This window comes from Panthera onca, chromosome B3, assembly GCF_046562875.1.
Source record: "Panthera onca isolate mPanOnc1 chromosome B3, mPanOnc1 haplotype 2, whole genome shotgun sequence".
Lineage (NCBI taxonomy): Eukaryota > Metazoa > Chordata > Mammalia > Carnivora > Felidae > Panthera > Panthera onca.
In genome coordinates, this window is record NC_138344.1 from 4,364,338 (window position 1) to 4,388,280 (window position 23,943).

At 44.9% G+C, this 23,943-nt stretch overlaps 1 protein-coding gene across 2 annotated transcripts in view; it reads right to left on the reverse strand.

Annotated features, from left to right (window-relative positions):
• Window positions 1-349: 349 nt before the first annotated feature.
• PDE8A (phosphodiesterase 8A) overlaps window positions 350-23,943 on the reverse strand; it is a 153,458-nt gene continuing 129,864 nt past the window's right edge. For both annotated transcript variants that reach the window (XM_060617567.3, XM_060617566.3), the window contains 5 exons: window positions 22,428-22,645; window positions 20,976-21,108; window positions 18,390-18,557; window positions 2,321-2,450; window positions 350-1,674 (listed from right to left, as the gene is read on the reverse strand). In XM_060617567.3, the coding sequence (XP_060473550.1) occupies window positions 1,568-1,674; window positions 2,321-2,450; window positions 18,390-18,557; window positions 20,976-21,108; window positions 22,428-22,645 (756 nt within the window). In that variant the 3' untranslated portion in view covers window positions 350-1,567. The remainder of the gene's footprint in view (window positions 1,675-2,320; window positions 2,451-18,389; window positions 18,558-20,975; window positions 21,109-22,427; window positions 22,646-23,943) is intronic.

Below are 23,943 nucleotides of genomic sequence, written 5' to 3' on the forward strand. Positions count from 1 at the left end.
AGGGAGACAGAGAACCCCAAGCAGGTTCCCTGCTGTCAGCGCAGAGCCTGACGAGGGGCCAGAGTCACCAACTGTGAAATTGTGACCCGAGCTGAAATCAAGAGTCAGACACTCTACGGACTGAGCCACCCAGGTGCCCTGAAAAAGGGCCTTCCGAGGGGCCAGCCCTCCCAGCTGTGAATGGGTATCAGTGGTGAGAAGTTTTCAACGTATCATCTGTTCTTCTGTGACCCTGAAAAACTTAACTATTAATCTTCTCTGGAATATAAAGGTATCTTATTTATTTAGAGGGAGAAGAAATGAAATCGTGTTAAATATCCTAAAACTCCAAAGAAAAGGTGACACATGATTTCTTAAAAACAAATAGTTTAATTTCATTTTTATCTGGGAAAAAAATACAACTTTAAAATGAGGTGACAAGCACTCTGACATCATGTGTCATCATGTGTCATTTTTCACGGTACTACACTTACTCAAGACGGAAGATACAGAACCTTTATAAATTTCTGGAATCGAAGATTCCCACCTCAGATGAAAACAGACTGGTTATAAAATGTCATTTCACTAAATATTCCATTTTTGTTCTCGCATAGGGAATATCTTGTAGAAACACTATAAAATAAGGCAGACTTTTGGGAATTCAATAAGATTTTAGGAAAAAAGTGTTAGGTCTTAATTTCGTGTACTTTGGGGAGTACCAAGCTCATCAGATGGCTAGAGCAGTTTCAGAACTCTGGTTTCTATACAGGAGTCTCTCTCCTCTCATGCTCTAGACTCAGACCCCCCTCTCCCCCCCCGAAAGACAGCTTTTCTCAATTAGCTTCAATCAGAAACGAGTTTAACATACACAAGTATTTCTGTAGTGCAGTAAAAATGTGTCATTTTATATTCTTAATTTGCATTATGAAAATAAGTCTGTACACCCAAGTAATACATATTTAATGAATATGAATCATGTAATTTTGGTCATGGCATTTAAAGTTGGCTTTGGCTTTGAAGTATTTTAAAATTCATAGAAAATATTGAACTTCTAATAAAATAAATAAAACTTTTAATTGATATTAATCAACTTCAAAATTTCTTTAAGAATCAACTTCAAAATTTCTTTGTATTTTTCATTTGCTACTCAGTTTCAAAAGAGAAGTCACTTTCAGTAGTGTTCCAAAGTGAGTGATTGCACCTTCTATGATGTGAAAAAAGTTGCTAAAGCTCCGATTGCTGTTGGCTGTTCCTAAGTGCTGGACACGGTTGAGAGAAATTGTTTGCAACAAGGAAGCCATCAATGTCGTCTGCAGGGTCACGCCAAGGTCGCTGTAAGGAAAGCCAGCGCCGACCCGTTCTCCTGTGACTTTCCGAAGAGGCCCCCCGCCACGGGCCGGGTATGGACACTTGGTGGCGATGGCGTCAGCCGGTGGCTACGGGAGGCCAGCGATGTCCCCACGTGTGTTCACAGGCTCCGCAGCCTTGGGCCCTGTTCGCCCTAATACTGAAAGGACCGGGGATCTGGGTGCGTGCGGGAACCCCCGGCGCGCAGAGGGACGGAGCTTCGAACCGGCGGCGGGCCGCGCTATTCAGGGGGCGGCCGGAGGCTCCGCAGCTGCATCTCGTCCAGTCCTTTCCAGTATTTGAAGTTGTTGTCAAGATGCTGCATTAGCTCAGGCAGGTCGACAAAGGCTGGGGAGAAAGACAGGGATGTGACCCCCTCCCCGCCCCTGGTGACAAACGCGGGCTGAGCGGGGCGCATTTAGAGGGACAGGTGACAGCAGGTGTTTGCAAGCCCCTGGACAAGCGGCTGGAGGGGCTGCGGGTTCCCGAGGCCAAATCCCTATTCAATGCCCAGCGGCCCCTCCGAGACCACACGGGGACCGCCAGCTCTGGGAGGTGACACAGGAGGGAGCGGATGTGCTAATGAGCATAAGGAGCACTGAAAGGGGGGGGATAGGAAGACAGCGAGTCCCCACCTGTGGCCGTGACCAGGACTGGCTCTTCTGTCTCCCCCCAGCCTCCGGCTCCGCTTCACTTAACCATCCCCTCCCGCCTGTCCCACCCCCCTGTGGGCCGGTGGGGAACAATCGGGCCGGAGAGGGCGAAGCTGCGGAGTCCGCCCACCAGACACCCGCACCCCTGTGGGAGGGGCGGTTAACCAGCGGGGCGCAGAGAGCGCCCCGGCCTCAGGGGCCCTTGGTGAGGCCTCATTTCTTCTCGTCGGTCCTCCTCGAAAGTCTAAGCCCGCAAACATGCTCTAGAACCAGATGCACTGCTACTCAACATCCGGCTCCCCATGTCGTTACTGGGGGAAATGCGCTGTAAGAGGTCTTACCGTCCCAGGCATCAAACATGTCCGTGATGAAGTAGTCAATGAAAGAGATCTGGGATTTGGGGATGCTGCAGGTGTTTCTGTCAAAAACCGGCATCACCACGGGCAAGTCCTGCTGCTTCTCCTCATCCGTCTGTAAAGCAGAAAATGCCCCAATTTTGACGCTCTGCTGTGTGGGTCCACTTCGGAGCAGCCCTGCGGGGGGCGTCTCCAGGCAGCCCCCTGGAGCTCCCTGGGAGCGGCAGCCAGAACCCGGCCCGGCCACAGATAACAGGTGTCCCCAGAGCAAGGTGGCTCTGTGCCAGGAGGGCCCCAGGACCCCTTCCCAGCCCTCATTTCCGACACCTGGAGCCTCTTGCTGGAGCTCCTGTCAGATCCCCACGTGGACACACAGCAGCCGTCCTCCCACACCAGGCCTGCAATGGTGAGAAAGAAATCACCCCCCATCATAAAGAAGGGGCTGGTGGCTGCTTCTCACCTCAGGCCAATCATTTTATTTGAAAAGGTTATGAACACCCTTGAGATCCTTGAGGTTAAAAAAAAACAAAACAAGAAAAACCCTCTGGGATGAACAGTTTTTATGTATATCCTGGGGAAAAAGGCAAGTTTATCTTGAAAGATACAAGGAAGCTTTTTTTTTTTTTAAGTCTCTCTTTTGCCAAAGTGTCCTGGAGGAGGGTGAGGGGATGTGTACAGTGAGGCAGGGGGGCTTCCTGGAGCCCAGTGGGGACTCAAAGGGTCGTAGGTCACTGCTGGAGCCAGTTAAGGGCAGACAGCCGCGTGAGGGGCAGGAGGACTGGAGGGGACCCCCAGCAGGTCAGTGACGTGGGGACAGGCTTGGTGGGGAGCTCAGAATGAAATGTGCAGGGCCAGGTGACAGGGGGCGGTGGCTGAAGGAGCTGCGGCCCCGGACACCCCGGGAGGGGTGGAGCCACCCCTCGGTCTTGCACAGGCTCCGCCTAACCCCACTCTATTCGGGAAGAAACTGCAGTTGAATGGCTTTAAATGTTCCAAGCCCTCATCCTCAACCCCCCCCCCCCCCCGGCCCCCATGGAAGCATCAACCATCATCACACTGGCTAAAATAACCTAACAGGAACTCTGGAAACCAAAGGTCTACAGCAACCAAGTGAAAGCCCAGTCAAGAAAAGCCACATTCAAAATGGTAGCAAATGCCATGGTGTTTTTACTCACCCTTGCCCCACCCTGTCCCCTGCCCAGTTCCCAGCTGCTCCCCTTAAACTGGAGGGAGTAGAGCTGATCCTGTTTGCATGATCGTAACCTACCCGGCAGCTGCCCAAAGGACCAGCCTCTGTTCCACCTAACTCAGCTCTCGTGCTAAAGCAATGGCCAGTGCGGGGGGGCGGAGGGGGAAACTTCAGGGGGTGACAGACACACATGCCTGGGGCAAGAGATCATGGGCGGAGACCTTCGGGATACCACGTGAGGCACCAAGGAGAAGCTGGGAGAAGATTCTGGGCAACTGCGACGCTCCAAAGCAGCTGCATATACTGTGGAAGGGAGAGGGCCCCACACAGGCCCAGACAAGACCCGGTCAGAAACGACCTGAGGGGAACTTGAGCCCGCAGGTGGGGCTGATCCCAGGGCCGGGAGAGTGGCCGGCTAATCAGTAAAGGACTTTCCCGGCAGGAAGCAAACCGCCAAGACTTGGAGAGGTGCCCCGGCCGCCAACAAGTGCCCAATTTTCAACACAAGGCCAAAGAAAAGGGAGGAAATCAGCCTATTCAAAAGAAGAAAAGAAGCTAGCAGAAGCTATCCCTGAAGAAGTACAGGCACTGAACTTACTGAACCAAGATTTTGAAACTCCCATCTTAAATATGCATGAAGAGCAACAGGAAAACATGGTCAAAGGGCTGCAGGAAATGAGGAAAATGATATAGGAACAAAATAAGAATATCCACAAAGAGACAGAGATTACAAAAAAGACCCAAACGGAAATTCTGGAACTGGAAAAAAAAAAAAAGTTTAAAAAACTCATTAGAGAGATTCAACAGCAGATGTGAGCCAGCAGAAGAAACAAACCTGAAGACGGGACATGTGAAATTATTGAGACTGAGGAGGAGAAAGAAAAAAGATGTGAAGAAAAGTGACAACAGCCTAAGGGACTTATGGGATGATATTAAATGGACAAATAATATACATTATCAGAGTCCAGGAGAGCAAGAAAGGAGCAGACATTATTGGGAAAACAACAACAGCCATAAACTGCTATCACTTGAAAACATACATCTCCCAAATCGAGAAACTTAACTCCAAATAGGATAAATCCCAAAGGAACCATATTGTGACACATTGTAACCCAACTGTCAAAAGCCAAAACTGAAGAATTTTAAAAGCAGGAAGAGAAAAGTGACTCATTGTAGGAAATTCTCTGTAAGATGATGAGCTGATTTCTCAGGAGCAACACTGGAGGCTGGAGGCGGTGGAATGTTCACATAACGAGCTCAAAGAACCTGTCAACGGGGAATTCTGTAACTAGCAAAACAAAACTGCTCTTCAGAAATGAGGGAGAGCCGCACACACCCCCAGGTACCCAAGGTGCCAGTGCTCAGGAGCACTGATGTGGCTTCTGGCAAGTGCTACAGGGAGCCTGTCAGGTTGATGGGAAAAGAAGCCAGAGGGTAACCCCAAGTCCTATGAAGATGTAAAAATATCTCCAGTAAAGGTAAACACATGTATCTCTTTTTGCGAAGCGTCTGTTAAAATATTTGGCCGTTTTAAATTAGGCGGCTGGTCTTTTTATTACGGAGCTATAGTTTCTGAATATAGTCGTTTGTCAGATAGGATTTGTGGGTATTTTCTTCCAGCAAGGCGTGCCTATTTATTTTCATAGCTGTGTTTAGATGAGCAGAATTCCTGAATTTTGATTCTCATTTCTCAACTTTTCTTTCTGTGGTGGTGGTTTTCTATACGTAATAAATTTCTGTGCAATTCTAAACGACCAAGACTGTTCTCTTATGTTTTTCTTTAAAAGCTTTATGGTTTAAGGTTTTGTATTTAGGTCTGTGATCCACTGTGAAACGGTATTTCTCTGGTATGAGGTAGAAGTTGTGGTTCATTTTTGTTGGAAGAGATATCTAAGTATTCCAACACCACCTGCTGAAAAAATTTTTCCTCTCCCCACTGTTTATATAGATGTGGTCTATTTCTGGGACCTCTATTCTGTTCCATCATGTATCTGGTATCTTTATGCCAGTGCCACACTGGCTTACTTTAAGCTCTAAAGCCAAACGGTGTTAATTTTCCAATGTTTTCAAGTTTGCTTTGCTTATTCGAGGTCCTTCACATTTCCATATAAATTTTAGAATCCGTTTGTCAATTTCTGCAAACAACAAAACTTTCCCCAAACAACAAAACAACCCTGCTGGCATTTTTATTGGAATTGTATTGATGTATACACATCAATTTGGAGGAAACTGTACCTTAACCACACTGAGCCTTCCAATCTGTAGACTTAGTATATCTCTACATTTTCGCAGGTGTTCTTCTTAAATTCTCAGTGATATTTTGTGGTTTTCAGTGTAAAGGACTGGAGTTCTTTTGTTAAATTTGTTCCGAGATTTTTTTATTACCATGTAAATGGGATTTGGTATTTAGTTTCATTGTCCCAGTGTTCTGGACTACTCTATAAAATACAACTATATATGGGGCGCCTGGGTGGCTCGGTCGGTTAAGCGTCCGACTTCGGCTCAGGTCATGATCTCACACTCCGTGAGTTCGAGCCCCGCGTCGGGCTCTGTGCTGACAGCTCAGAGCCTGGAGCCTGCTTCGGAATCTGTGTCTCCCTCTCCCTCTGACCCTCCCCCGTTCATGCTCTGTCTCTGTCTCAAAAATAAATAAACATTTAAAAAAAAAATAAAATAAAATACAACTATATAATGAGCTTGTCTTATGATGTTGCTAAATCAAATCCTTATTAATGGTATTGTTTTGTACACTCAGAGCTCTCAATATAAAAAAAAAATCATGTCATTTCTGCAAATAGGAAAAAAATTTCTTTCTATTCTTCGTACCTTTCTCCTCTTGCTTTACTGCACTGACTAGGGCAGCCGATACGGTGTTCAACAGAAGTGGTTCCCTTCCCTGGTTTCCAACCTTGAGAAGGTATTCAGTATTTCACCTTAAGTATAATGTCAGCTGTTAAGTGTTTGTAGCTGCCCTTTTTCAGGTTAAGTTCCCTTCTATTCCTGGTTTGCTAAGTCTCTTTTTGATGAATCAATGTTGAATTTTGTCAAATGCTTCTTCTGCATCTATTAACATGTTTTTTTTCCCTCCTTTAATTAGCATGTGGTTATTGATTTTTCTGATACTAAGTTGACCTTGAATTCTTGGGGAAAAGCTCTAATTTATGATGAGATAGAATCCTTTTTATATATCGCTCAATTAAGTATCTCTGCATCTACGTTCATGATATAGGATACAAGGGACTGTGGTCGAACTCACACACCGCAAGATCATGACCTGAGCTGAAGTTGGACACTTAACCGACTGAGCCACCCAGATGCCCTGTAAATTTTGATAAAGAATTTAACACAGGCCTTCTCAGGTTATTCCTCTATCTTGTCAGTTTGGGTAAACTATAGTTTAAAGGGAATTTTTCCATCTCATTTAAGTTGTCAAATTTGTTGGTATAAAGTTCCCAATTAAAAAAATTATCCTTTTAATATCTGTAAGATTTATTATGACAATACCTCTTTCATTCCTGATATTGGCAATCTGTGTGTTCTCTTTTTCTCCTTGATTATTCTAGCTAGGTAGTGGCAAATTTTGTTAATTTTCTCAAAGAATCAATTTTGGCTCTGTTAATTTTTTCTGTTTTCTCCATTTCCTCATTTTTTGCTCTTACATTTATAACTTTCTTTTTTGTCTTTTTTAGTTTTTTTTTAATGTTTTTATTTTTGAGAGAGAGAGTGCATGCGAGCCGGGGAGGGGCAGATGGAGGGGAAACACAGAATCCAAAGCAGACTCCAGGCTCTGAGCTGTCAGCACAAAGCCCGACATGGGGCTCGAACTTACAAAATGTGAGATCATGACCTGAGCCAAAGTCAGATGCTTAACCAACTGAGCCACCCAGGTGCCCCAGTCATTTTTAAGTGAAATCCAAGTCATTAACTTTAGGGCCTTTTCTTTTCATTTCATGTTTTTTCATCATATGTGTACTCTTTCATCCCCAGCCCCTCTTTCCCCTTCTCTGGTAGCCATCAGTTTGTTCTCTGTAGTTAAGAGTCTATTTCTTGGCCTTTTACCTTTGCTTGTTTTGTTCCTTAAAATCCACATATGAACGAGATCATAAGGTATCTTTCTCTGACTGATTTCACTTAGCATTATACCGTCTAGCTCTACCCATGTTGTCACAAGTGGCAAGATTTCTTTTTTTATGTCTGAATAATATTGTGTGTGTGTGTGTGTGTCTGACCTCATCTTTATCCTCACCAATCGATGGGACATGGGGGCTGCTTCTGTAATTTGGCTATTGTAAATAATGCTGCAATACACATAGGGGTGCATATGTCCCTCTAAATGAGTATTTTTTGTATTTTGTGGGTAGTTTTTTAAGGAAACTTTATTCTGTTTTCCACAGTGGCCACACCAGTTTGCATTCCTACCAACAGTGCAAGAGAATCCTTTTTTTTCCACATCCTCACCAAGACTTGTTGGTTCTTGTGTTTTTGATTCCAGCTGTTCTGACAGGTGTGAGGTGGTATCTCATTGTAGTTGTGATTTGCATTTCCCTGATGATGAGTGACGTTGAGCCTCTTCTTATGGGTCAGCTGGCCGTCTGTATGTCTTGGGAGAAATGCCTGTTCATGTCTTCTGCCCTTTTTTAATTGCATTATTTGATTTTTTGGTTATTGAGTTGTATCAGTTCTCTATATATTTTGGATACTAACCTTTCATTGGATATATCATTTGCAGATATCTCCTCCCACTCAGTAGGGTGCCTTTCAGTTTTGTTGTTTCCTTTGCTGTACAGAAACTTTTAATGTTGCTACAGTCACAATAGTTTATTTTTACTTTTATTTCCCTTGCCTTATGAGGCATCTTTAGAAAAATGTGGCTATGATCAATGTCAGAGATTATTGCCTGTGCTCTCTTCAAGGATTTTTAGGATTTCAGGTCTCACATTTAAGTCTTTAATCCACTTTGAGTTTTTTTTGTGTGTGTATAGTGAAAGAAAGTGGTCCAGTTTCATTCTTTTACATGGGCTGTCCAGTTTTTCCAACACCATTTGTTGAACATTTTTTTTCCCACTGGATATTCTTTTCTGCTTTGGAGATTAATAGACCACATAATTGTGGGTTTATTTCTGGGTTTTCTGTTTTGTTCCATTGATCTACGTGTCTATTTTTATGCCAGTGCCATACTGTTTTGATTACTACAGACTTGTAATATAACTTGAAGTCCAAAATTGTGATGCCTCCAGCTTCGCTCTTCTTGTTCAAGATTTCTTTGGCTACTAGGAGAGTTTTGTGGCTCCATACAAATTTTAGGACTGTGTTCTAGTTCTGTGAAAAATGCTGTTGATATTTTGATAGGGATTGCACTAAATCTGTAGATTGCTTTGGGTAGTATCGGCATGTAACAAATATTTGTCCTTCCAACCCATAAGCATGGAGTGTCTTTCCATTTCTTTGTGTTGTCTTCAATATGTTCCACAAGTGTTTTATTGTTTTTGGAGTACAGGTCTTTTGCCTCTTTGGTTAAGTTTATTCCTAGATATTTTATTGTTTTTGGTGCAGCTGTAAATGGGATTTTCTTAGGGCCTTTTCTATAGTAATAAATTAAGATTGTAACCATCCCTTTAATCATTGTTTTAGTTGCATCCCACAATTTTGATCGATTTTCATTATCATTTCTTTTTAATGTTTATTTTTGAGAGAGAGAGAGAGAATGTGAGTGGGGGAGAGGCAGAGAGAGAAAGAGGGAGACACATTATCCAAAGCAGGCTCCAGGATCTGAGCTGTCAGCACAGACCCCGACGTGGGGCTCAAACCCACGAACCTTGAGATCATGACCTGAGCCAAAGTTGGGCGCTTAACCGACTGAGCCACCAAGGCACCCCAATTATCATTTAATTGTAAATATTTTCAAATTTCCCTTGTTATCTGACGCACGGACTATTCAGAAGTGTGTTGTACAATTTCCAAATATTTGGCATCTACCTAGATATGTTACTGATTTCTGATTTAATTCCTATGTGGCCAGGGGATATATTCTGTATGATTTCAATTCTTTTAAATGTACTGAATTATTTCTGTGGCCCCAACGTATGATGTATGCCGGTGAACATATCGTGCATACTTAATGCATATTCTGCCCACTTAGGGTGTAGGGTTTTATGAATATTTAACTAAGGTAAGGTGATTGATAGTGTGTGGATTATCTGCTTTTACTGGTGTTTTAATCTGGATGTGCTATCAATTGCTGAAAGAGGGTGTTCAAATCTCCAACTATGATTATAGAGTTGTCTGCTTCTCTGTCAGTTCTGCTTCATTTATTTGAAGTTCTGTTATTATGCACACTTAACGATTATCATGCTTTCCTATAGAGCTGACCCTTTAATCGATACGAAGTGTCCAGTTTATCTCTGGTAATATTTTCATCCTGATGTCTATTTTGTCTGAGATTAACACAGCCATTCCAGTCTTTTTATATTGAAAATTTGCATGATATATCTTTTTCCATTCATTTCTGTCTTTGCATGTATCCTTTATATTTTAAGTGTGTCTTTGGTAGACTACATGTAGTCAGTTGGCTTTAAAAAAAACCCCATTTTTGGGGCGCCTGGGTGGCTCAGTCGGTTAAGCGGCCAACTTTGGCTCAGGTCATGATCTCACGGTCCGTGAGTTCGAGCCCCGCGTCGGGCTCTGTGCTGACTGCTCAGAGCCTGGAGCCTGTTTCACATTCTGTGTCTCCCCCTCTCTGACCCTCCCCCGTTCATGCTCTGTCTCTCTCTGCCTCAAAAATAAACGTTAAAAAAAAACAACAACAACAACCCATTTTGATGAACTCTTTGTGTTTAGTCTACTAACTTTTGATATAAGTACTGATGTGATTAGCATTAGGGCTACCATTTTACCCCCGCCCCCATTCCTGTTTCTCTTTTCCTGCCACTTTTGTATGTTTTAATGTATTTTAGAGTTCCATTATATCTACTAACTACTAAGCAACACAGATTGCCCTACAGATTACCATATATATCCTTCACTTTTTAGTCTACTCGGCTAATAGATATTTTTAAGTTTTTTCGAGAAAGAGGGTATGCGAATGGGGGAAGGGGGCAGAGAGAGAGAGAGAGAATATCTTAAGCAGACTCCACGTTTAGTGCAGAGCCCAACACAGGGCTCGATCCCACGACTCTGGGATCATGCCCTGAGCCGAAATCAAGAGTCAGATGTTCAACCGACTGAGCCCCCCAGGCGGCCCCGAACTATCCTTGTAACTAGCAGTCGTGTAGGATTTAGAAACCTTGCATCCGTGCACTTTTACTTTTCCCATCCTTTATGTTACAGCTGTCACACGTACTCTACAATGCAATGTTTTCACTTTTGCTGGAAATAGTCCTGTGTAGAGACATTAAGAGAAGAAAAAAAAACTTCTATATTTGCCATTTTAAAAAGTGTTTCTTTTTTTTAATTGAGGTATAATTGACATACAACATGATTCCAAGCTGGTATATACTACAAAATGCTCACCACAATAAGTCAACATCCTCCACCACACATAGTTACAGAATTTCTTTTTCTTGTGACGAGAACTTTTAGGAGCTACTCTCTTCTACACAATACAGTATTAACTACAGATGCCATACTGTACATTGAATCCCCATGACTTATTTTATAACTGGAAGTTTGTACATTTTGACTCCTTTCATCCATTTCTAGTTTAGGCATCTAGGCATCCATTACTAGTTGCCTACCCTGGCAACTAGTAATCTGTTGTCTGTATCTATGAGCTCTTTGTCTTTTTTTTAAAAAAAGATTCTAATAAGTGAGATCATACAGTACTTGTCTTTCTGTCTGATTTTCACTCAGCATAATGCCTTTAGGGTCTGTCCATGTTGTTGCAAATGGCAAAATTTTATTCTTTTTTAAGGCTGAGTAATATTCCAGTGTGTGTGTGTGTGTGTGTGTGTACACACACCACTTCTTTAGCCATTCATCTATCAATGGACACTTTGGTTGCTTCCGTATTTTAGCTATTGTAAATAATGGTGCAGTGAGCACGGGGTGCATATATCTTTACAAGTTAGTATTTTCCTGTTCTTTGGGTAAATACCAAGTAGTGCAATTCCTGGATCATAGGGTAATTCTATTTATATAATTTTTTAAACAAATTTTTAAAAAATTTTTTTAACGTTTATTTATTTTTGAGACAGAGAGAGACAGAGCATGAACGGGGGAGGGTGAGAAAGAGGGAGACACAGAATCTGAAACAGGCTCCAGGCTCTGAGCTGTCAGCACACAGCCCGACGCGGGGCTCGAACTCACGGACTGCGAGATCATGACCTGAGCCGAAGTCAGCCACTCAACCAACTGAGCCACCCAGGCACCCCTATTTATATAATTTTTTGAAGAATATCCATACTGTTTTCCACAGTAGCTGCCCTAGTTTGCATTCCCACCCACGGCGCAAGATGGTTCTTCTCCACATCCTTGTCAACACTGCTTGTGTTCTTGATTTTAGCCATTCTGACAGGTGTGAAGTGATATCTCATTGTAATTGTGATTTGCATTTCCCTGATGATTATGATGATTGTTGAGCCTCTTTTCATGTGTCTCTTGGCCATCTGGATGTCTTCTTTGTGGAGAAATGTCTATTCATGTCATCTTCTCATTTTTAAATTGCATTATTTGATTTTTGGGTATTGAGTTGTATCAGTTCTTTATATATTTTAGTTACTAACCCTTTATCAGATGTCATTTGCAAATATCTCCTCCCATTTAGTAGGTTGCCTTTTAGTTTTGTTGATTGTTTTCTTTGCTCTGCAAAGAAATTTTGATGTAGTCCCAATAGTTTAGTTTTGCTTTTGTTTCATAGGAGACATAACAAGAAAAATGTAATGGCTGATATCAGACTACTGGCTGTGCTCTCTTCTATGATTTCTATGGTTTCAAGTCTCACAAGTCTCTGTGTATAGTGAAAGAAAGTGGTCCAGTTTCATTCTTTTGCCTCCTTTGTCATAGATTAACTGATAATGTAATCGTGGGTTTATTTCTGGGTTCTCTATTGTGTTCCATTGATCTATATGTCTACTTTCGTCCTAGTACCCTACCGTTTTAATTATCACAGCTTTGTAGTATATCTTGATATCTGTGACTGTGATACCTCCAGTTTTGTTCTTTTTCAAGATTGCTTTGGCTATCCAGGGTCTTTTGTAGTTCCATACACATTTCAGGCTTATTTGTTCTCGTTATGTGATAATGCAATCCTTAGCAAAATACCAACAGCATTTAAGTCTGTAGATTGTTTTGGGTGGTGTGGACAGTTTAACAATATTTTTCCAATCCATGAGCATGGAGTATCTTTCTGTTTTTGTCATCTTCAACTTCTTTTATCAGTGTTCCACACTTTCCAGAATACAGGTTTGTCACTTCCCTGGTTTATTCCTAGGGATTTAATTCTTTTAGATGCAATTACGAATGGGATTGTTTTCTTAATTTCTCTTTCTGCTACCTCATTTAGTGTATAGAACTGCAATGGCTTTCTGTATATTCATTTTGTATCCTGTAACCTTACTGAATTCATTTACCAGTTCTAGTAGTTTTTTTGGTGGTCTTAAGGGTTTTCTATAAAAAGTATCATGTCATCTGCAAACAGTGAAAGTTTTACTTCTCTCTTACCAGTTTGGATGCATTTTCTTTCTTTTTGTTGTCTGACTGCTGCAGCTAGGACTTCCAGTACTGTATTGAATAAAAGTGGTGCAAGGGGACATCCTTGTCTTGGTTCCTGATCGTAGGGGAAAGTTCTGTTTTTCATCATGGAGTATGAAGTTAGCTGGGGTTTTTTAATATATGGCCTTTATTATGTTGAGGGTTTTTATCATGAATGGATACTGTAGTCTGTCAAATGCTTTTTCTGCCATCTATTGAAATGAACATGATTTTTATTCTTTCCCTTGTTGATAATGATGTATCGCATTGATTGATTTGCGAATGTTGAACCACCCTCGCAACCCAGGAAAAAATCCCACCTGACTGTGGTAAATAATTTTTTTAATGTATTGTTGGATTTGGTTTGCTAATATTTTGTTGAGGGTTTTTACACCTACTGGCCTGTAGTTCTTTTTGGAGTTTTGTATCTTTTTGTATTTTTATCTAGTTTTGGTATCAGGGTAATGCTGGCCTCATAGAATCAATCTGGAAGCTTTCTTTCCTCTTCTGTTTTTGGAATAGTATGAAAAGAACAGGTATTTACCGTTCTTGAAATATTTGGTAGAATTCACCTGTGAAGCTCTCTGGTCCTGGACTTTTGTTGGTTTGGAATTTTTTGATTACTGATTCAATTTTAATGCTGGTAATCACTGTTCAAATTTTCTATTTCTTCTGGTTCAGTTTTGGTAGGTGATGTTTCTAGGAATTTATCCACTTCTTCTAAGTTGTCCAATTTTTTGGCATATAATTTTCCATAATATTCTCTTATAATGCTTTGTATTTCTATGTTGTTGGTTATCTCCTCTTTCATTAAAAATAATTTTTTTAATGTTTATTTTTGAGAGAGACAGAGTGCAAGGTGGGGGGCAGAGAGAGGGAGACACACAGAATCTGAAGGAGGCTCCAGGTTCTGAGCTGTTAGCACAGGGCCCAACATGTGGCTCAAACCCACTAACTGTGAGACCACAGGTGAGCTGAAGTTGGATACCTAACCGACTGACCCACCAGGCCCACCCCCCCACCCCCGCCCCATCTCCTCTTTCATTTCTGATTTTATTTGGAAAAAAAAAACATTTTTTCTTTTTGAGGCATTTGGCTAAAGGTATATCAATTTTGTTGATCTTATCAAATCAGTAACTCCTGGTTTCATTGATCAGTTCTATTGCTTTTTAGTTTCTATTTCATTTATTTCTGCTCCAATCTATTATTTCCTTCCTTCTACTGTCTTGGGGCTTTGTTTGCTGTTCCTTCTCTAGCTCCTTTATGTGTAAGGTTAGGTTGTTTGAAATTTTTGTTTCTTGAGGTAGGCCTGTATTGCTATAAACTTCCCTCTTTGAACAGTTTTTGCTGCACCTTAAAGACTTTGAACCACTGTGTTTTATTTGTTTCCATGTGTGTTTTGATTTCCTCTTTCATTTTTTTGGTTGACCCATTCACTGTTTAGTAGTATATTTAACTGCCATGTATTTGTGCTCTTTCCAGATTTTCTCCTGTGGTTGATTTCTAGTGTCATAGCATTGTGGTCAGAACGGCTTTGATCTTTTTGAGTTTGTGGAGACTAGTTTTGTGGCCCAATATGTGATCTATTCTGGAGAATGTTGCATATGCACTTGAAAAGAATGTGTATTGTTTTAGGATGGAATGTTCTGAGTAAGTCTGTTAGGACCATCTGGTCAAATGTGTCAATCAGCCATGGTTTCCTTGTTGATGTCTGTCTATTGATGTAAGTTCCAGTTAAAGTCCCCTACTATTACTGTGTCACTGTTGATTTCTTCCTTTGTTTGTTATCAGCTGCTTTATGTGCTCCCATGTTGGATGCATAAATATTTACAATTGTTTTATTTTCTTGTTGGATTGTTCCCCTTCGGACTATGTAGTGTCCTTCTTTGTTTCTTGTTATGATCTTTAATTTTTTTAATGTTTATTTTTGATAGAGAGGGAGGGGAAGAGAGAGAGGGAGACAGAGGATCCGAAGCGGGCTCTGTGTTATCAGTGCAGTGTCTGATGTGGGGCTTGAACCCACAAACTTTAAGATCATGATCTGAGCCCAAGTTGGGTGCTTAACTGACTGAGCCCTCCGGGCACGCGTACAATCTTTATTTTAAAGCCTATTTTGTCTAAGTATTGCTACCCTGGTTTTCTTTTCACTTCCATTTGCATGATATGTGAGTCTCTTGTAGACAGCATATAGATGGGCCTTGACTTTTCATCCCATGTCTTTTGATTGGAACATTTAGTCCATTTACATTCAAAGTAATTATTGGTAGGTGTGTACTTATTGCCATTTTGTTACTTATTTTACGGTTGTTATTGTGGTTTTCTCTGTTTCTTTCTTCGCTTGCTCACTTATGGTTTGCTGGCTTTCTTTACTGATATACTTGGATGCCTTTCTCTTTATTTTTTTGCATATCTATTACCAGTTTTTGATTTGTGGTTACCATGAGGTTACATATAATACCTTATGCATACAGCCGTCTATATTAAGTTGATGGTTGCTTCAGTTTGAACCCATTCAAAAAGCACTAAATTTTTATTCCTCTCCCCCCCACATCTTAGGTATATGGTGTCATACTTCACACCCTTTTATTTTGTGAATCCATCGACCGATCTTTATAGATATACTTAACATACTGCTTTTGTGCTTCCTACATAGCTTACTCTTGCTTTATGGTCCTTCCTTTCCACTCAGAGTCCCCTTTAACATTCCTTGTAAGGCTGCTTTAGTGGTGATGAATTCCTTTGTGTGTCTGAGTAAGTCCTTATCTCTCCTATTCTGAATGATTGATTTGCTGGATAGTGTATTCTAGGGTGCAGGGTTTTTTTTTTTCCCTTTCACTACTGTGAATATATCATGCCACCCTCTTCTGGTTTGCAACGTTTCTGCTGAAAAATCAGCTGGTAGCCTTCAGGGGTTTTTCCCCTGTATGTAACTGTTTCCTTGTGCTGCTTTAAAAATGGTCTTATCACTACTTTTTGACATTTTAATTACTACGTGTCTTGGCTGTGGGCCTCCTTGGGTTGATTCTGCTGCAGGCTTTCTGAGCCTCGTGGATTTGGGTTTTTGTTTCCTTCGCCAGATTTGAGAAGTCTCCGGCTATTTCTTCAGATAAATTTTCTGCCCCCCTTTCTCTCTCTCTCCTCCTCCTGGGGTCCCTGTAATGCAAATGTTACTACGTTTGCTGGTGTTGCTGAGTTCCCTTAATCTATTCTCATTTTTATGAGTCTTTTTTTTTTTTCTTTCTCTTGTTTGGCTTGATTGCTTTCCATTCCTCTGTCCTCCAGGTTGCTGATCTGTTCTTCTGCTTCCTCTGTTTACTCCATCTAGTGTATTTTTAATTTTGGTGATTGAGTTACCTCCGATTGGTTGTTTTCTGTTTCTTTGTTGAGGGTCTCCCCGAGATCCTCCACTCTTCAGTCCAGTGAGCGTCTCTCTTACCGCTACTTTGAATTCTCTATCAGGCAGAGTATGTGCGTGACAACTCTTGCTGCGATTTTGTCCTGTTCTTTCATTTGGGACACGCTCCTGTGTTGTGTTGTCTAGCTCTCTGTGTTTGGAGATTCAGCTACGCCTCCTGCTCTCGAAAGGAGTGGCCTCATGAAGACGAGGTCCTGTGGTGCTGTGTCCCCTGTTCCCCGGGACCTGGCGCCGGAGGGTGTCTCCTGTGTGTGTGGCTATGCCGCATTTGCCACCAGTCCAGTCATCTGCAATGGCTCTCTGCCTGTTGTGGGCAGGGTCCGGTCCCCGTGTTGTTGGTGGGCCTGTCTGGAGTTGCCTCGGACTCGAGTTGGGTCAGACCACTGCTGGGGCCACGGTTGAACAGGCATGTGTGGTTTTCTTCTCCTCCCCCTGGGGCAGGAGTCCCTTTGAGGGAGTCACTTGGAGGCGGTGCCGCCCCCTGTCCAGGCTGCTTGCACACTGCCACGTTCACGGCGCCGCTCTCGATGGGCTCCCGCTGAAGGCGAGTTGTTGGGGGCGGGGGCAGGTGTGCAGAACACAGAGGCCAGGTGCACGGTGTCAGCAAGGTTCGTGCCTGGTCTGCTGTAGGAGGGGACCTGGAGCCACTCTGGAAGACCAGTGAGGCTGGGCTGGAGAGGGCGCATCTGCAGCACGCGGGGTTGGGGGGTGGAGAGTGTTCCCACCGAGCTGGTTCTCACCGGCATCTGGTGTATCTAGGCTGAGGGGCAGGGCAAGAAAACGGTGCCCACCAGCTCTTTTCCAAAGACCCCTGCCCTTCCAGCACGGGTTCTGAGACTAGTAAACAAACCCCAGGCACTCTGAACTGCTGTGTCTATGCTGGACCTCATTGGGGCTGTTTCTTTCACTGTTTCTGTCAGGTCAGGGGTTCAGTTTCTGATGGCGGTCTGCCCGTCTCAGAGCCAGGACTTGAGAAGTGAAACCTCTGGTTTCAAAGCCAAATGTCAGGGGGACTCGTCTTCTCGCCGTGGGTCTCCCGCTCTCCGTGCCCGCGGCGTCCCTCCCTCGTGCGGGCCAGCGTGGCTCCTCACAGTGTCTCTGCCCTTCCTGTCCCCTTGGATGGGGCCCCTTCTCTACGTTCAGCTGTGGAGAGTCTCTTCTGCCAGTGCTCGGGTCATTTTCTGGGTCCTTGACCCTGCTGTGGGTGTGGGACGAGGTGGGCCCAGGGTCCTCCTACTCCCCCGTCTTCCCCAGAAATCCCTCTTCTCTCACCTTCATAGTTTCCGACACGGAGTCAGAAGGAGTGAGCATCACTGGTCTCTTACACGAAGCTACTTCAAAGGCTTGGAGCCGCTTGACTGTGGGCTTGGATTAAGGTTTGTGTTTCTTGAATCTATGTGTACATGCTTTCAGTAAACTTGCTAAACCTTTAGCCATTGTATTTTCTAACTTCTTTTTCCTGCCCCACGAGGATTTTTCCTACGCAGAGAGAACACGAGGGGCACACAACGGTGTAAAATGCTGTTAGGAGAAAACTGTTAACACCGGAATCTACATCCAGTGGAGATATTCTGCAAGAAAGGCAGCCAATACATTTTCAGCTGAGGGAAAACTAATCAAATCCCTTAGCAGTGAGCCTATAATACAAGAAGTGTTCTTCAAGGACAGAATTTCACCTAGAACTCTACGTCCTAGTTTTAATCCCCCGATCTCTAATGGTCTGTGTTTCTCTCTCTCAAGGAAGTGAAGAGGCTGCATCTCACCTGAGAAAAATATTCTTCTGATATGCGTGCGGCCCACTCGATGCACTGCTCCAGCGGCCGGCAGGGATTGGACACGTCCGCACACTTGATGAGCATCCGTTTAATCAGAGTCCGGTTCTCTGGAGTCCGGAGCATAGTGTTTATGGCTTCTTCGTCTTTATTCGTTTCCTAAAACACAAGTGAGATTCAGAGCAATCCAAGTGGGCTCCCCGGGGCCAAGCTGTGTCTCACAGGGGGGGCCCCACGGGATGCCCGGGCCTATCCGTGACGGCCTCACAGAACAGTGCTGAGGACACCCCGAGCGTGGAGGTCAGCCCCTCCCTTGACAGAAAGGGAAAGCAAGGTCCGGTGAGGTCCGAGCGGGACCCGAGAGCAGAGGGTAGCGCTGGAGGTCAGTCTTTGTGCCCGTCCCTTTCTGGGCTCTTTTCTTCTCCCCATTCTAGGTATTTCTCCCAGTTGCTGTTTCTTTGTTCTAGTTCTACTGCTCCCCCTTTTGGGACATGAGTGGTATCTTTGATCTCACCTACCGAAAAAGAACGCGAACTCTAAACAGAACGGTTTCTCTGCCCTTTCACCAAAAGGAGTCTTGTGGGGCACCAGGCTCCCTGCTTCGTACAACCCAGCCCCTACCCCAGTCCCACGGCAGGTATCATCTTGGGAATTAGCCATCAGTGCACCAAGATGGTGCCAGATAGAGCGATACTTCTGCAACAGTTACTCTCTTTTGATGTGCACTCATGAAAAGATCTGTGGTAGGCACGAAAAGCAGTGTTACTTTATAGACGAGGGCACCGGGACCCAGAGAGGCGAAGAGATTTGTCTGTGGCTATCCAGCTGAGCCAGGATAAGAACTGAAGGTGGAACGTTAGTCCTGGGCTCTGTCTGTTCGAGGTGCTACATGCCGTCTGGTCTGCTATGGATTCTGAACCCCTGGTATAATGGGCCCCGGTCGGAAGAGGGAGGACCGGGGCAGAGAGCACGGTCAGAGACAAGCCAGTCTCCTCATGCTCTCCGAAGGCGTCGATCACGTGATTTCCACGAGTAATCACAGTAGTCGAAAAAGGCCTGATGGTCTCGTCTCGGTGAGGACAGACATGCCATCAAGATGGGCGCGTGCCCGCCCAGAGCTTGGGCTGCCTCCTCCCCTGGACAGATGCCAGAGTGGACACCACCAAGGCTGCCTCGACAGGTCTCCTTGCCCCGTGTCCCAAGGGCTTCGTGCTGGCTCCTCTCTTCAGCCGTGTGACTACCGTTTGGTCCCGCCAGCTGTATGGTATTTGCTCTCGTATTACTCTGTCCCTGCTCTGGCTCACTAGATGGACTTCTAGTCTCTCGGAAGTAACCCCAAGTGCGAACAGAGGAGAAACGCGACTTTCGAGTGGAACAGAACACTCAGCTAAGTCTCGGAACTGCCCAGACTCTCTGGAGGAGACGAGTCTGTGGCCGAAGTCAGCCAGGGGCAGTGGCCCAGGTGACACACTATCCAGGACAGGCGGAGCCACTAAAAAAGGTTGGTGCGGGGGCCCCTGCGCCGGAGTCCCTGGAAGGGAAAGGAAGTCAGAAGCAGGCTGACGAACCGGGAGAACAGGAGAGGAGGAAGGGAGCGGAGTCGTCATAGGTTTCAGAGGGGGTCACACAGGAACAGGGGTGAAAGGTAATGAGTTAGAAAGCCAAAAGCCACGGTCAGAGGACTTGGTGAAGTGGGGTTAGAACTCAAGGAACGGTGATCCTGGCCTCCTGGGACACCATCCTGAGCACGGAGAAGGCTCTCAGGATGGTGACAGGAGCGGGCAAGGAAGGCAGCGGAGGAGTCAGTGAGCCGGTGCCAAGATGTTCAGTGCGTGGAGCAGGTAGAAGGGCCTCGAAGGAAGAGGGTCTGTGAAAGTAGACGCGATAGGTGCTGATCTCAGGCTGAATCTGGTAGAACAGGTCCCAGTAAGCGCCTACCTTGTCCCCTGCCCCTCAGTCCTATGTCTCGAGATTTATTATGCCCATTGTACAGCCCGGGAAGGCGAAGAAGAACTTGGATGGGGACCCAGATCTGTCCGCTTCCGTAGCTGTGGTCCCCTGCCTGGCCAGAGGCTTAGTGTCGTCCTTGCCAGGCAGTTGTTGTGGCAACTCCAGGCCTCAAATCCAGAAATTGGGGGGGGGGGGGCAACAATAATGTCACCCTTAGGACCAAAATACAGGGTCCTTCTCAGCCTCTACCCTCCTGTGACCGAGACCAACAGAGGAGAGTCGCTGATGTGACAGCATGTGCACAGTGGGGGTGGGGAATGAGACCCGTCAAGGGCTCCAACGGACCCCAGGATGCCCAAGGAGTGGGGAAGGGGATGCGTGTGAGAAGGGGCACAGGAATGGTCCACCCACCTAATGTTAGCTTGAGGGTTTCCGCATCTCTTTTTGGAGGTCTTTTTTCCTGCCAAGTTTTTACATAATTTTCCAACCAATAGATATTAAACCCAGTGAACCTGCTGGGGGAGCCCCTGCACAGCTCCCCGCCTCTTACCCCAGTTCCCCACAGCACAGAGGGGTAAGGGCTCCCGGTCCCCCATCCAGGTTCTCCTTGCAGTCGGTTTCCCTTACCTCGTTTTCTTCTAGTGCTGCCAGGGGCTTGTTGATGCTGTTGACAAATTTGTTGACATGCTCGAAGTGTTTTGTCATTTCCGTGGCCAAGACCATATCGATAATACCCTGGCGCAGCGTCCGATAGTCATTCCTGTTTCAGACAACAAATGAGAGGGCGCTACGCATTACTCATCCGGACCAGACAGGCACTCCTGATACGGCTGTGATCTGGAACCGTGTCCACGGCAGCTAAAACGCTCGTGTCCCTGGAAGTCGCAGGGCACACGTTGAAACGAGATCGTTAGTGAGGGAAAACTGAAGTGAAAATCAAGGAGCTTATGGGCAAGGCCTTACAGGCAAAGCGTTCACCATTCTGTAGTTCCGGGCTGGTAGCTCCGGGAAGAAGAGAACATGGGAGGGGCTTACAAAGGCAGAGATCTGTGGCTACGAAGAACGTACCCCCCCCCCACCCCCCCAGAGGAACCTCGAGATCCACCAATTTCAGTGCCCAGACACTTAGAGGGAAGATCTGACAGCTGAGCAACTCACTCCAGCCCTGGTTTTTATCTCTGGTTCACCTCTTCCCTCCACTCACCCCATTCCTTTCCCTGGACACAACCCAAGTTATCAGGTCTTGCATATTTTTCCAGAGATAGCTGATGTAGGTACCAGCAACGATGAATAAAACCTACTGAAATTCTAGAACATGGCAAAAGGGAGTTGTGTAAAATCCGGAATCTCCTTTTTAAAAAATCTCCTATAAAACATTCTTTAAAAATCCAAGTTAAAAAGTACAGGTCCCTCCCCTGTACCAGGCCCCACGCTAGGCACCGAGGGTGCAGCGATGGACAAAAGGCACTGGACACCGTGATCTTACGGAGCTTAAGAAGCAAATGAGACATTAGACAAGTAATGAAAAATGATTTGAACACGTGATGAGTGCTGTGAAGGAGCTTCACACTGAGTAATCACACGTGAACTGAGGAGTCACACGTGAACACCGACAAGGGCGAGAGGGTTCTGGGCACAGGAGGGCGGAGTGGAGTGTTTGGAGCAGAGATGGAAGAGGACGGCTTCTCCGAGTCTCGGAGTCTCTAAAAGCTCAAGATGTCAGCACTATCCTTGCCATCTTGAGATGTCAGGACACAAAACTGCTGAGCCTTGAAAGCCTCGTGCTGAGAGAAAGCCACCAGCCACAAAAGACCACGTCCTGGGTGCACTATTTGTTATGAGTTGTGCAGAACTGGAGGCAGAACGTGCATCAGTGGGGTTGCCTGGGGCCGGGGGACTTGAGGGGGGGTGGGAAGTGACTGCCGGTGAGTTTGAGCTTCTTCCTGGGGGGTGATGGCCACGCGACCCTGACTATACAGACCGCTCTTGTACGCTTCAGATGGGTGAACCCTGTAGTATGTGACGCGCATCTCAAAGTTGCTAGAGGGACCAACACGCTCCCTGACCCGGTGCTCTCACCTCTCCATGTTTTTGAAGATATTGCATTTGTCATCGCGGGTGGTCAGCTGGAAGGCCAGGGCCGCGTGGTGGCTCTCCAGCACGGCAGTGTCGTTGTACAGGATGGCCAGCTCGCTGCCGGCATTGCACAGGAAGGAGTTGGTCCTCCCGGGGTGGTCCACGTCGTGGATGGTGGCTGCAATGAGGGCAGCGACCTCGTCAACTGGATCTAACGTTTGCTGCAAACAAGAGATCTTTTAAAAACGGGGCATGGCGCAGAAAGCAGGGAAGCCTTCCGTAGAGTCTTCTTTCCGCCCCACTACTTTCAGGTAAAAAGGTGCCAGATTTCCGAGAAAAGCGTGTTGTTGGGCACATCCTGTTTTCCTAGCCCTACTCAGAAACAGTTTCATGTTCGTACTTGTTCCTTAGGGCACACGATCTGATTCTCGGTCTCGCACAAGCTCAGGACTTACCAAAATACGAGGTGTCCTCGACACGGGAGTCACCTCCTCAGCCAGTCTGTCTCTCGACCCATCACAAAAAATGTCTGAGACACTGACTTGAACCAACAGCAACCAGTATTACTACCTGAGAGAAACAGCTTACGATGTGCGTCACTCACATTAAGGGGCTGGTCTCGCGTGTCCCCCCCCCCGCCCCCCCCCCACTGCTTTTGGTGCCATCTCTGTCGGGCTAATGTCAGGATTTGGTGAGTTTGGTACAATAATCTGGAGGTTTTCCCTCATTTTCAAGTCTCTGAAAAGGTTGACGCAACACAGAAAAAGTCCTCGAAGGGACAAAGACCTCACGTGACCGTCTTGAGTCAGGAGCCCAATTTGGAAGAATTCAATTGGTACATTCAGTACTTCTTCCGTGGTGCTGACCTCCTGGCTTCCTACTTCTAGGATCTGATTTAAAACCTTTCATCTATAAGGCTTTCAAGTTAGCGTGGAAGTGTCTGGCACTTTCTGCATTCCTCGATTTGTTTGGCTAGAATTTAATTTTCTTGGTTGTTTCAAAAAACCATTTTGGATTGTCATCTGGCCCTTCTCATTCTGTAGGCCTTAACGGATTTAAAGTATTTTCTCATTTGTAGTGGCTGACATTTTTAAATCTAACCTTTAGTTATTGAATTGTTTTGTTTTGCAAAGGTTAGAAAATATATGAAATTCTGACGTTTATTAAGATATCCACTACGTCCTGGTAGCAGCTCATTTTTGGAAATATTCTAGAGACATTTGAAAGGAAGATGCACGTCTAACCAGTCTTGAAAATTTATTTCAATTGAAATTCAATACTTTTAACTTTAAGTGGGTGAATTATATATGGATTATATCTCAATCAATGCTATTTATAATGAACTGAGCTTTCTAAATATGTATTTGCATGTTATCTATAGAGTAGTTCAAAGGCAGTAAGTCAAAGCAAAAATTAGGCTATCTTTATACACCGAACCACACACAGACACCCCTCTCCACCACCCTGGCCTTTGTTTTCATACTTTTATATAAAACGGTCCTCTCTCTGAACTCTTAAC